General features: G+C 36.6%; 2 protein-coding genes across 10 annotated transcripts in view; one reads left to right on the forward strand and one right to left on the reverse strand.

The window, feature by feature from the left end:
- The window catches only part of Adar (Adenosine deaminase acting on RNA), a 450,653-nt gene extending 448,337 nt beyond the window's left edge, over positions 1-2,316 (forward strand). For all 8 annotated transcript variants that reach the window (XM_067132520.1, XM_067132519.1, XM_067132514.1 and 5 more), the window contains one exon: positions 442-2,316. In XM_067132520.1, the coding sequence (XP_066988621.1) occupies positions 442-534 (93 nt within the window). In that variant the 3' untranslated portion in view covers positions 535-2,316. The remainder of the gene's footprint in view (positions 1-441) is intronic.
- A 320-nt stretch (positions 2,317-2,636) lies between these two features.
- On the reverse strand, positions 2,637-12,230 carry LOC136855457 (serine/Arginine-related protein 53-like). 2 transcript variants are annotated; one of them, XM_067132521.1, is made up of 5 exons: positions 12,064-12,230; positions 8,423-8,548; positions 7,086-7,214; positions 5,491-5,672; positions 2,637-4,738 (listed from the first exon to the last, which is right to left on the reverse strand). In XM_067132521.1, exons 1-5 carry the CDS (start codon positions 12,123-12,125, stop codon positions 4,491-4,493), a joined length of 747 nt encoding a protein of 248 aa, XP_066988622.1. In that variant the 5' UTR covers positions 12,126-12,230; the 3' UTR covers positions 2,637-4,490. The 2 variants fall into 2 exon arrangements, with proteins under 2 accessions (XP_066988622.1, XP_066988623.1); XM_067132522.1 differs by lacking the exon at positions 8,423-8,548 and having other exon boundaries at positions 12,064-12,228.
- Positions 12,231-13,700: the final 1,470 nt, after the last annotated feature.

Raw genomic sequence — 13,700 nt, forward strand, 5'->3', positions numbered from 1 at the left:
GTTCCTAAATATGTTTGAAGATTCATCCTCGGTAATCCTTTCTCCATCTGTTACTTATCCCATTGTGCATACTTTCCCCATTATCCCCGTTTTCCTTTGCATACTTTCCTCATTCTTGTTTTCCTTAGATTTATTCTAACACTGATTACCCATGTTATGATGTCCTCTCAGCATTTGAGAAATGGAGGTAATGTGATTGTGTATGTGATGATTTTTTTAAGGCTTTAACCATAACTTAGTTCTAACTCTAGGTTTGTCAACTTCATCCCCTTCTAGTAATTAGCCTCGACATCATTTGCAGACTAAGAAGTTCCAGTTATTGCACTTTCTGCTGTTCTAGTTTCACTGACTTTTCAATTTTTGCTTAATTATTTTTTTTTTATATTTTTGTTGCAGAAATTAACCTTAAAAGTTGTACTGAAAGGTGTTTTCTTTTAACAGATGAGTAAACGTAGCATGGTAACAGCGTTCAGCAGAGCTGGCCTGGGGCAATGGATAACCAAACCAATGGAAGAGGACAGTTTTTATTTGTGAATTTTTTTGCGTTTTTTAAAGGATATGGGTTTACAATTTTAGTGAAATTTCATGCTTTAAGTAATTTCAGAATTATTAAGTTTTTATGATGAAGCATATTTTGTGAAATGAAATTATATGGCAGGTTAAGAGAATCTGTCCTGTTTTTGTAAAGTCATGTACTAATATTCTGGTCACTTGAACCCCATTTTAAGATGCAATTTTTTTTTATATATACATTCAGCGTTAATAATATAAGGAAAAGTAATGAAGAGTTCAAATTTTGTGGAGCAGTGATATTTTGTAGTATTTATAGGGAAATAACTTGTTAAACATTTCTACTTTACTTAAGACGTTCTCCTGAATATAATCTATTCTTGAGCTTTAAATGGCAGCATCATTTTTCCATTTCATGCCTCCCATATTTTTTGCATATTCTAAATTGAACCTTCACAAAGTTTTGTAACAAATTCACTTTCATTACAACATCAGTTAAGTGGAAGCAGGATTTTGAGAAAGGACATGGAATAGGAAGAGGAGAGAGAGGGAGAGAGAATTTGGGTAACAACCCAAAATGATGCCAATATCACAAAACCTAGCAATCTAGTTGGGAATATCAGTTGTACAAAATGCAAATGCATCTGGATGAATGAACATGCTAAGGCAATGCATTAAATAATTTTGCTTCTCAAGGAGGAAACGTGAGCATAAGTACTAGTTGCCAGTGAAAGTAAATGTATGAGTAGTCTTCAATCATACTAGAATTTACAAAGCTATAGTATTGAGCATGTTCCCATAGAATATAATTTCTTAGCTTTTTTTTTTCCTTTTTGCAAATGCAGCCTAAAACTAGTTAAATGCCTTTGCACAAGCTCTCAAGTCATATTTAATCTCTAGATGTTAATAAGACCTAAAACTTTTTTTGGTTTTATACAAAGTTGCATGTAACTATGTACAGTACAAATCTGTATATATCTATATAAATAATAAATTTAAGCAAATGCTGGATACAATGAATTTAAGCTAAAGCTGCCTAGTAAATATATAAATACATCATTAAGAAATTAGTAAGTAGCAAGATAGAGGCTGCTAATAACTAACTGTTTACTGTAATAACTAGTTATTTCTATTAATGTTGATCAGTATACATTTTTATGTAACATTTGTCATGGTTTTCAAAACGGTTGTTGAAAAGTGCTCATCTTGTATTCTGAAATCCCAAAAGTGTATTGAAAACCATGGGATTGGGTGCTATGTTATCAAACCATAAGACTCTTCTTAAGTCCTTTCTATATTTCATGATGTTTACTCTGTATCTGAAGAAAAATTGCAGTGCTTAGATATTTAGATTTTTGTAAGTGTGGGAGTTGCATGGGAAACATTGCGTACAAATCTGTTGGTTGTTTTTTATACCTGTTAATTTGAGCTCAAGTTTACAATGTTGAGAGGGAAATTGTTGGGAAAATGTGAAAACATGAGTGAATGAAAATATGAAATAATCAGGTTAAAATAAGGAATCCAATTTTTTGTTGAATGGATTGTATCGCTGTTAAAAAGGACGTTTTATGGTCTTATCAGATGTTTATGAAGGTTAAAATATAGGGTTCCTACCTTAGTATGACTGAATGAACCAAGTTTTGAAATCTACAGCCATCCGTTGATAATCAGTATTTCTAAGTGAAATGTAGTGTAATATAGCTTTATCTTCTGATGTATTTTGCAAAGGTCTTTTTAATATTTGAAAATTATTGGAAGTTGTGTATGCTGTGAGAGCACAAATCAATATACTTTACACTCGGTTCAGTGTGTTTTGATTATCATTCTTAATTATAGTTTTCCACTAAAATTCATTTATGTCCATCTTACAATAGTTTTCCCCTTTCAAGGTTCAGGGCCACCATTAATGTTATTAAAAAATCTCTCATTCGGCCACTGCTTTGGAATCTGATTAGTTCCTCTGCTGTTGCAGTGCCTTTTCTTGTAATTATCATTCACTAGGTGTTTTTAATGTCAGTTGCAGTTTTTACGTTTTCTAAAAAGGGGGGGGATCTGGTTTACCCAGGAATCGGAGGCAACACAGATTAACAATGCAGTACAGCTACTATTGTAATGAAAATGCAAAATAACAAAAGTCAATTTTAATTCGAATATGTAATGTTCACTATTCAAAATTACCATAATTTCAGTTACAACAGAACACTTACCATAAAGACTATCAAATACTGGGACAGTAACTACAATGGTTCTCCCAACAAGGCTTTCTGTCTTAAAGAAAATATTCGACGCAAGAACTTTCTTCCTTCTAAGTAGTCTCAAAGAGTAAGAAAAAAAATAAGTTAAATTCCTCCATATGTACTTTACAGGCTAATATTTCTACTAGGCTATAAATGAGAATTTCTCAAACTACACAAATTCAATTTTCTTTAGTTGTACCATTAATATATATCTGCAATTGCATTGGTTATGATGAAATTTAGTCGTGAGAAATAAGTTTTTTAATTTCTCGTGAGAAATTAAAAAACTTAATTTTATTAGAGGTAAATTGTCTATTTAATGTTCAATTAGGGTAATACAAGGCTTACTTGATTCAAGCCTAACTCAATATCAAAACTGATTAGAACATGAAAAATGGACAACAGGAAGTCCTTACCTACTACACTGAAAGGACCTGCTAGCATGCATGGGAACATTTAATTTTTTTAAACTGGCAAGCATGCCCACCAGCCTGAGTCCTTGTGGGATACTGCTGTAATTCTCTTAATTGTGTGTCAACCCTATCTAGAAAAAGTGAGGAGGGGACACCAAAACTTAGGTGTGTGTCAATTTAATGTACGAAAAGTTTAGGTGTGTGTCAATTTAATGTACGAAAAGTTTATCACAAACCCAGTAATCATAATACTGGAGCATCAGAATATTGTGCTCAGCCATGGGCACCTTGCTGGAGGAATACTAACCCTGGCAACCCATTCATCTACTGAGGAAATGACAAGAACAGGTCTCTTGTGTAAAAGAATTATCCTTGCTTGATGGGAAAACTTTCTTGGGAGTTTGGTAAAGGAATGGAAGCCAACAGAAGGAAAGATCTAGAATGGTCCAGTTGAATTCCAGGGGTATACCCTGCCCGCAAACATCTTTTAGTCCTCGGCTAAACTTTCCAACTGAGAAGACCAATTGGCACATTCCACACAAGAATAAATTAGAATATAGAATTTAGGCCAAGCACTCTGATTTACGAGGTCATTCAGCACTGAAGCAGAAATTAACAGTAAAAAGCTTTGAAAGGTGTAACAGGAGGAAAACCTCGCAGTTGCATTATGAAACAATTTTTAGATGGAAAGTAAGAAGGAAGAATGAGAATATGAATGGAGGTACAGCAAAAGGAATGAAGCATTACAGGTAGGGGTCGAAGGGACACTGCAAAGAACCTTAAGTAATATCTACAGTGCGGCACATGAGGTGCCCTGACGGCACTACCCGCTACAGGGCATTCCACACAAGGAAAAGAAAGCACACATTTTTCCCTACTATCAGAACAATGCTTATATAGGTCTAATAAGTTGGAGGACAAAGCAACCACAAGGCCAACTGAGTCCCACACCCTGACAAGCTGATGTTTCGTCTCCATTAAGATAAAAGGCAAGAAACACTGAAGATAGACCAAATATACAAAAGAAAGCAAAAAATAAGAGAACAGCAAGCTACTTATCCAACTAACCAGTCAATAGAGGAGAAAAGTGGTACAGTCCATCCATTCTCATTGCCAACTGAAGAAAACGTGGCTGGTGAGGGCTGAGTGTGGGTATTCCCCCAACTCCCATCTGCTAACTCCACCATGGCATGCCCTTGTTTCAGTGTGTGTGTGTGTGTGTGTGTGTGTGTGTGTGTGTGTGTGTGTGTGTGTGTGTGTGTGTGTGTGTGTGTGTGTGCTATTTCAAAATCACTCATACTTCTGCATGACTGAGCTGTATAAATAAAAGTCACAAATAAATCAAAGATCTTACCTGAGGACTAAACAAACTGTCATCACTCATAGGAATAAATTTTCCACCTTTAGCTGATACTTCTGCTTGAGTCCCAAAATTAAATTCCTCTCCGTTAATGGCATTAGCTTCTGGGTTTTCAGGCTTACTACCTCTTGATGACTTGAAGGTTTCTTGTATAAAAGAACCGGTTCCAATTTCCTCTACAGCATTATTAAATGCAATCTTCTCACTTTCGGAAACATCTAAAAAGATCAAGTGAAATGAAATAAGGTAAAATTTACACTTTCAGCAACAGAACACATGAAATAAAAAATGCAACAAATTATTTTTAATAAAAGTAATAGAATTAATGAATTTATAAACTTTCATGTAAAATTAATATTATCGGACAATTCAAAAGGGTAGAGGGAGGTCCGGAGCTCAGTGGTCTGATTACAGTAATTGTCACGATAATTTACAGCCCTAAAATACAAAAGGGTAGAAAATAAAAATTATTAAAAATATTATGAATAAAGTTAACAATGCTCCTGATAACTTTCAGTATACCATCAGTCTGAGTAAAGAATTAGGGATATTCACTAAAAATATGTGATATTACAAGTAGACACGTCTTATAATATTTGGATTTATATGTAAAAAATATTATGGTCAAGTTCTAAAATCAGAAACAATCTAATAAATTTGAGGGGTGCAATATTAATAAAGTAAATATTGTTTTTAAACGTAACTGGTACCATCCATTTGTACTGCATGTAAAGATTTTATTTATAACTCAACTTCTCATTAATAAACTGATTGATAATAAATCTCCAACATGGGTGTTTACGGAACTACTAAATAAATCTGGATATAAGAAATCTCAAACCATCAATACAGTAATTATAATTTCAATAATAAGTTAGACTGCCTGGTTAAGTTTTCTAATATCTAAAATCTTATCAACAAATTCATGTGTGGAAAAAATGGAATTTTATTTTATGAGCAAATTTCTTACCTTTCTGCTCAACTACTTTCTGTTTGACTGGAGGGGGTGAAGGGGATTTAACTTTTTCTTTTTCTTTTTCCACTTCTTTCTTTTCTCGATCTTTTGTCGATCCTCTGCTACTGTAGTCTCTATCCTGGCTGCTTCTTGCTGATCGGGACTTGGAATACCTACTGCTTCTTTCTGATCCAGAGCTGAATAAGAAAACTTTACTAGTTAGTAAGCATTTCAATTTTTAAAAGCAAGTTTATTTTCATAAAGTACTCTTTGGCGCAAAGCTGGTTCAATCATTTAAGCTTAACAACACTTGGGATGAAAACCAAATTTTTCATTCAGTTACATTTACAATTCCAAGGATGGTTAGAGATGGAAAATAAGTATATAAAAGACTTCAGGTTTGTATATAAAGGAAAAATGCAATGTGTATGCATTAAAAAACTGCAATTTCCTCCAATGATATATACAAACCTTCATCCTTTATACAGACACACTCATTAGTTGGGCCCTATTCCAAAGTCTGGTGTCTGAATAGGAGCCTAACTCCAGGAGGTTTAGATAAATCACCAAATTCTTTCCCAAGGAAAGAGCTCCGGTAACTGGTGCATCAACAACAGCAGCAGTAGGAGTTACAATGGGTAATGCCACAGATGACAGGAATGCAGCAAACAAGAGCTTTCCATGAAACCAGAAAGACAGCCAGAGAACCTTCATCAGCTCCTGGGGCTCCAAAGGGAGTTTGGAGTCAAGTCTAGTATGCCATGGTTGAAGCTTAAGTGTGGCACTCACTGGCAGCAAAGCTGACTCATTGCAAGGGGAGAGGGAAGGAAGACAGTACTAGAAAGAGCTTTCAGGCTGAAGGGAAAGCTGTAACCTCCCAACGTCAAAGAAGTCTTCTTTGTACTCTTCCTCATGAACATGAATGACTCCCACTGAGATGGAGACCATCATTCATGCTCCTTACAAACTAAATCCTTAGTGTAATTTCAACTCATTCAAAAAGAACAAGACTAGTGAAGGCTCAATGTCATGGGGGAGGGGGGAAGAATGAACCTGTCACACATATGCCTACACCCAGTACATCTAATCATAAAGTCAACTTTCTCACACAGACTTACACACTGATATACAAAAAACCGAAGAAAACATAGCAAGTGATGTAACACATGTATTCAAACAACCAAAGTCATGCAAAAGTGATTGCAGAGCAGTGGAGAGTTCTCTTGATGGTGGCTAGGGAAAAAAGAGGGTATTCAGCCAGGTGAGTGGTAGTACAGTACTCCACACACACACACACACACACACACACTCTGTAAGTAGCTGTTACAGAACTTCAAAAACTGAGCCAACTACATACCAGAATATAATCCTTAGCTAAAATACAAAGGTATATACACCTTGTTGAAGCAAATGGGTACATTATTATAACAATTTTAACCTACACAAAATAAATGACTGATTTTCCCTGTAGCTTCCAAAACACAGCTTACTATGAACGGATTACTAATGAAGTGTGAATTAACTACACTCATAAAGAACTGTTAATACTACTTTCCTTGCACAGGAGTATATATATTCTTTAAAAGAAAATCAAATCTACAATAACAAACCTAGAGCTCCTCCTCCTTCGCTTGTGCTTTGATCTTTTATGCTTTCGACTCGACCTGTCTCTTGAGCGACTTCTTGAGTAACTACGGCGACGTCGATGACGATCACGATCTCTGCTCCTTGAACGAGTCCTAAAAAGATTTTTCAAGTAAGTTACTCAAATACAGGAACATCTTACAAGTAAGCATTACTGTACTTAAAAATGTATGAATACATGAAGTTGGGATTGGATGCTATTTAGCCATGTGTATATGCAAGGAAAATAAGAGGGTCTATTTATATGATTTGTCTTTTTATCAAATGTCCTTTGTGACAGGACTTTAACTAAATCACTCTAAGTGTTTGCTATTATCTTATCAATCCATCTTGATTGAGTTATGTGTTGTAGTATGGCATAATATGAATAATACTAACTGCAAAAATGCATGTTAGTATGTACATATTATGAAAAATTCCTATAAGTAACAGACTACCTTCCTGTTTTTATACAAAACTGAGTTTCATATCCAAACACTACTTACCATATGTGAAATAATTATTTAAAAATTATTTCATCCCGTTTGAAGTATTTCATATACAGTACCTATATGATACTATATCACACATACAACAGTAATAATACTTTATAACACATTGGAAAATCACTAATATATTAGAAAGTACATTACATAAAAATATTGTAAAAAATAATTAAGTCAAAATAAAAGATGGAAATCAACATAGCTTTAACTGATCTTGCATTCTTTATTTTATTGGCTCACTGCAAGTGAGTATATGTTTAAAGAAATTGAATGGAAGCTGGAAAAAGGAATTTTCTTTTTAAGTCCACCCATAAGTAGCGCACAGCCTCTTGCAGCACCTACTGGAGAATTCGCCAGAGACTTTGGGTCTTTCATCTGGTCATTTACGTAGAAACCCATTTCTAAACAGTAGCCTAATTGTGTGTCCAGCGCAATATCCAATACTGTAAGTATAGTAATGGGTCTGTACCAATCAATTTTGTTTTTAAAAAACTGTAATTGTTTCATCTCAAACCCATTACAGTACTTCACAACAGCCTGAAAAGCCATTCAAGTGGGAAGGATTCTTATTACTCCAACCAGAGTAGAATAAACCAGGGCCTAGAGTCTTCAAACCTCTGGAGTATAGTCATTAATCAACAGAAAATAGTAAACCTAAATCTTCAACTGGCAGAACCATGTTAACCAAGTGAATGCCACCAGTTGAAGAAGTGGGTGGCATCCACATCCCCTCAATCCTCTGATGCTGGTAAACTACTTTGTTACAAAGTTCCATTGACTTGACAAACGGATGAAGTGACCTCTCATTCACAACATACCTGCGCGAATAAGAACCACTACGAGATCGACTCCTAGATCGACTAGAGGAATGTCGCCTGTGTCGACGTGACTTCCTGTGACGGCGATGATGACCTCTGGAGCTTGAACTACTACTACTCCGAGACCTGGAAAGACTATGAAATTAATAAAAAAGAATCTATGGATGCAAGCATCAGTTAAAATTTCATTAAGCAAGAAGCAGAGATATGGAAACACTAGCATGAAAAATAGCAGGAAGACCAGTACAAAGGCTAGGGCATAAATGAAAGAACTAGGCCATTAGGAATCCAGGTAGAAAGTGCACAAGCCAAAAGAGGGTTAAAAGAACTCATTTCATGACTAGCCCTATAAAGGGAAAATCTGACATTAAGGTGTAAAAACAGTAATGATGAGATGATTAGGAACGCAGAAAGCACTTCAATACAAAATGCGGCTGTTACACCTTAGCTTGCAGCGAGGCAGTTGCAAGAAGCAAGTTGCAATGTACAATCCAAAACAAGAAAAAAAATGAGTCAAGTCCTTATATTATTTAACTTATAATACTAAATTTTTAAGGTAATTTACATTTTTCCTAAGTACACAAGCCAGAGCCTCTTCTGTAGAGGTATTCTTAGTGCGAGTTGGAAACAGTCATTGAAACTTAGTAATAACCTAATTAATCAAGGGTAGGAGACTGAGTGTGGGGGGGGGAGGTATCTCCCACTCACCTGCCTAAAGCTAGCACTTTTTCAATCAGGATCATGTTTTATGTGGGGTGGTTGAGGCAGGATTAACATAAAAGCCTCTAGTTTATATACCAAGGAAAAATACAAATAACTTTAAAATTCGACATTTGTTCCCATGGAAATACAAATCATTGCCTTTTAGGTAGGAGATTCAATCCTAGGTGGGAGAATAGTCTGTTTATTAAATGGAAAGCTGAATCACTACCTTACACTGCCATGTCTGCAGTCGTGATATTATGTGGAGGACCCATAACTCCTGTAACCTCCTGTAAAATCTGGCATCTAGGGATAGGAAACTGATATGACCACAATAAGAGTGAAATTTCTGTAACCTCACACTTGGGAAACTAAAGAAAACCAAGTACTGCCAAGTAAGATAAGAGGGCCTCAGTCAGGAGGCAGCTAAAATTTTGGGTCAATCATAAACTGATGGGTTCAGATGATAGTTTTACCTACTTGCACCCCACTACAATAGTTAGTGGCAAGGGCTGAGGGAGTCACACCTTATTAACCCAAGCTCCAAGATAAGATGCTAGATTGTGTAGCCTACCTACACTGAGGCCCATTCCAGCTTGCGCTTGGCCTGCCTACTGCCTCACAGGGAAAGGAAAGAAAGATAGCAGAAAGGGAGAGAGAAGCCAGTTGCCCATCCATTCCATCTCCAGCCTTATGCCCTCTGATTACACTTGAGATATGTTATTTTTCAGTCTTAGAGGAGCTTGAATGACCAAACAACCTTTTCAGGAGCCACCACAGGTTCTAAGAAGGTGTCCAACGGCTTGTAGGAGGAGTCCCTAAGGTAAAATGAGGTAAAGGCAGTCCTGTACTACCAGACACTTGCCGTCATTAACTGTGAAATCATAAAGTTCCTCAGAAAGACTAAGGACAGACCAACTCCCTTGACTGCATGGCCCCCTTATATCCCACAATTATGGTGGACCACAGTTGGAAACTGGGGTTTTTGGGTAGGGAAAACAAAACGAGTGAAATACAAGGGTGTAATCTAACATGGGGCACTTGGTCCTTACCTACCCAGGAGGGCTTCACATCAATGGACACTCACCTAACATAGCCTAGGGCACAATAAATTCAAATAAACAATAGGGTTGTGACCTAACCTAACCTAGGATGCAGGAACATTACATGGTTAAGGGCTTTCACCCCACCCTGGACCACCCACCTAACCTAACCTATAGCACTGTAAAGTACAATACACAATAGGTGGCAGGTCTTCACCTGGATCCCACAGACCGTTCACCTAACATGACATAGGTCACCAGGCCCTTACTTAACTACTGCATGATGGTGCTTTGAAAATATTCAAGAAACCTTCCCCTCACCAGAATCAGAACTCATAGTAGAAGTATCATGGGGATGTCAGAACACATCCCGGTAGGCTATTTCACTCATTTTTTATTCTTCCATGACCAAAATCCCAGTTTCTCACTTTGGTCCCAATGACTGTAGCATGAAACAGGGTCCAGTACCTTAAAAAATACTACTTTGCTATCAAAATGAATGCCAAAAATATAAACTCATACCAAAAATTCTTACATTACTTTAAAAAAACACTGCACTGGGAAAAATCCACGGAACAACAGTTACACTTCAGCACCAAAACAGCCATGACTAAGAACTGAAGCCAGTATTTTTAAGCATCACCTGAATTCCAAAATCCCACTTAAATGGTGGAACTTCGACCAAAAGAGCCAATCAGATTTCAACACGTCCACTTCGCACATTGACAGATAAAAATAAAACAAAAGGCGTTAAAAGCACACCTGCAATATTTACCAACAATGCACTAGGACCATAAAAAATCTGACTGGAAGGCTGACTTGCATGGACGTCGGAGAAAAATTAAAAACTTTAAAAAGTCCGAGTGGGCAATAACCTAATATTCATCAGCAAGGATCTCAACAACAAACTCCGAAACAATAATTCCCATAAGAAATAATACAAATCTAATAAATATGTTCCTGACACCCAGAATTATATATATAAAAAATACATTATAAAGAAAATATGGTTTATATAATGTATTTTGAAATAGATTTTACTATGCTTTTTCATACAAAGCACAGGCCTATTAATGAGACTTACGATCAAAGTAAAAATACTCTAACAGCCTATCGAGAATTAGTGTTAAATAAAATACCCAGCATTCTAGGCCTTGGGTGGGGTGGAAGGGGTCACTGCCAGGTCAAGGCACAGCTCAGAGTGTTAGGTTGGGTTAGGTTAGGTTTGGAAACATCACTGTAACTGTCCTTGCTAGGCTAGGCTATATTTTTTTGCTTAATAAGCCTAGGCCTATTAGGACTACATGATGACATTTAATAGGCCTACACTATGACATTTTATAGGCCTCCATTGGGACATTTGCATTGCCTATTAGGCTTCGGCCCATCCCATTTTAGGTTTCAATCCTCCCCTCCAAAAGACCCAGTTTCCGCCTAGCCTAGGGTCCCGCCGAATTACTGGATAGGCCTAGCGATAGGCCTAGGCTATAGGCCTAGACGGAGACACTGTGATACTAAATTAACCATTTGGACACGTTTTGGTGGTTCCTCACGATTTCAGGCCACGCACATAGCCTAAATGGGCAAAAGGAAAGAGTACGTGGCTAGGCCACGCTATAAATAGGCTACGCATACGAACAAAACAGTCTAGGCCTAGGCTACGCTACACAAGACTCAAGCCTAGACTAATGCGGCCCTGTCCTGTAAAAATAAAAGAAAATTGTATATTTGCACTTTTTACACGTTAAATTGAACTTAAATAAATTATTCATTGTAAATTTACCATTTTTATATTACGGTCTAGTCCTATGGCCCCGGCTTAGGCCTAAGCTTCGGCTGGCAGCATAGGCCTACGTATCACTAGTAAAAAAACATGGGCCTTAAATCTAGACTTACCTGCTTTTGCGATGTTTCCTCGACACCCTGTCACCATCTGAGTCACTAGAGTACCTCCCCATTTTCCTGTATAACTTAAAACTCACTTCATCCTTCGACAAACATTCAGCGATGGCTTCGTCGATATTAATCAAATCTGTGTTAATATCGCGAAGTATTTTACCTTTGTAACGGCACCTCCCAAATGTCGTCACTTGTTAGTTACTGCGGTTATTTCATTTATTTGATCTAAATAGTGCGTGTAGTCTTCTGTCGCATACTTTTTATATTTTATTTCAGCGTGTTTTACATTATTCTACCCGATTCTTTGATATTTAGAATGAATAGAACCTCCTGTTTACCGAGACCGATAAACAGACCGTGCTTAAGAGTAAAAAGACTGAAAGATTAACACTACAAGTGACTCAGAAAGGAGAAAATGCACATTAGCCTGAAATTAAAATAAAAAAACTGGGAGAATACAGTAAAATAATAATTAAGGAAAGTAAGAGAAACGGAAGGGTATACACAAAAAGATTACTTTCCTAACTCATGACCAAACTTATCGGCATCTTGATAATTACCTGTCCAGAAGGACGCCCAAAGGTTACTTGTGACATTTTCCCTCCAAAATTTCTATTACATGAGGGAAGCCTATAATATTCAAATAGTATATAATGAGTCTGACTAAACAGAGTTATGAATCACTTATTAAATACTGAATTTTATTTTGATTTTTTGAAGACTTAATTAAATTTTTAGTTCCATAAAAGATCATGAACACCATTCTTTTCCTGATCACATCACATTTGAATGGATACGACAGGAATACATATTACCAAACTAAAAAAAAAAAAATAGTTTACTGAATTCCTACATTGAAAATGTGGTGTTAACATGGTATTTCTCACGACACTAGCCTTTTGTTCAAGGATACAGTCACCAAAAAAACTGCTTTTAAAAAATAAAAATTTGGAGCTACGAACTTCCTCTTTTCCATCTTGCACTTTGTGGCAACAAACTTTTCAATAAAATAAATATATAACATACGACTCCAGCTTTAGAGCTTAAATAGGTCTCTCCTTCACACTTACCATGATTTTTTGCACTTGTTATTTGTTCTCTCTCCTATCTATTTCTTTCTCTCTCTCTCTGTTAGCTACAAATGCTACACAATTGTCTAGGACAACGACCCTTTCAAATGACAATATAAATTTGGATCATAACTTTGTTATGAACAAATCTCTCTTTACACTTTCTTATACTTTCTTTGTTATTAAAAACAGATGCTACACATTCACACTCTATTGGTCAGCAGACCTTGGGGATACTGCACTGTGGGTCAGGATATCTCGAGTTTCAATATGCCCCTTCTCTAACACAGTCTCATCCTTGCCCTTAGGAAGATCAAAGATAACCCTAGAACATAACAACCTTTGGAACTTTACATTGTTTTAATCAGAAGTCACCCTAGAAAAAGCAGTCTGCCAACTTGTTCAGCCTTGATGATGGAAGAATGCCATGAAAACCAACTCCAAGGTTCGTTCTGTGGTGGAAAAGGTCCCTTAAGCATGAAGGCTCTCCAAGTATGGTTGTTGTCAGTTCACAGACAGATAACCCCGCCGGTGGGGGCAGTTTTGGGGTGTCCTCAGGAGTGC

The sequence above is a fragment of the Macrobrachium rosenbergii genome, chromosome 31 (assembly GCF_040412425.1).
Source record: "Macrobrachium rosenbergii isolate ZJJX-2024 chromosome 31, ASM4041242v1, whole genome shotgun sequence".
NCBI lineage: Eukaryota > Metazoa > Arthropoda > Malacostraca > Decapoda > Palaemonidae > Macrobrachium > Macrobrachium rosenbergii.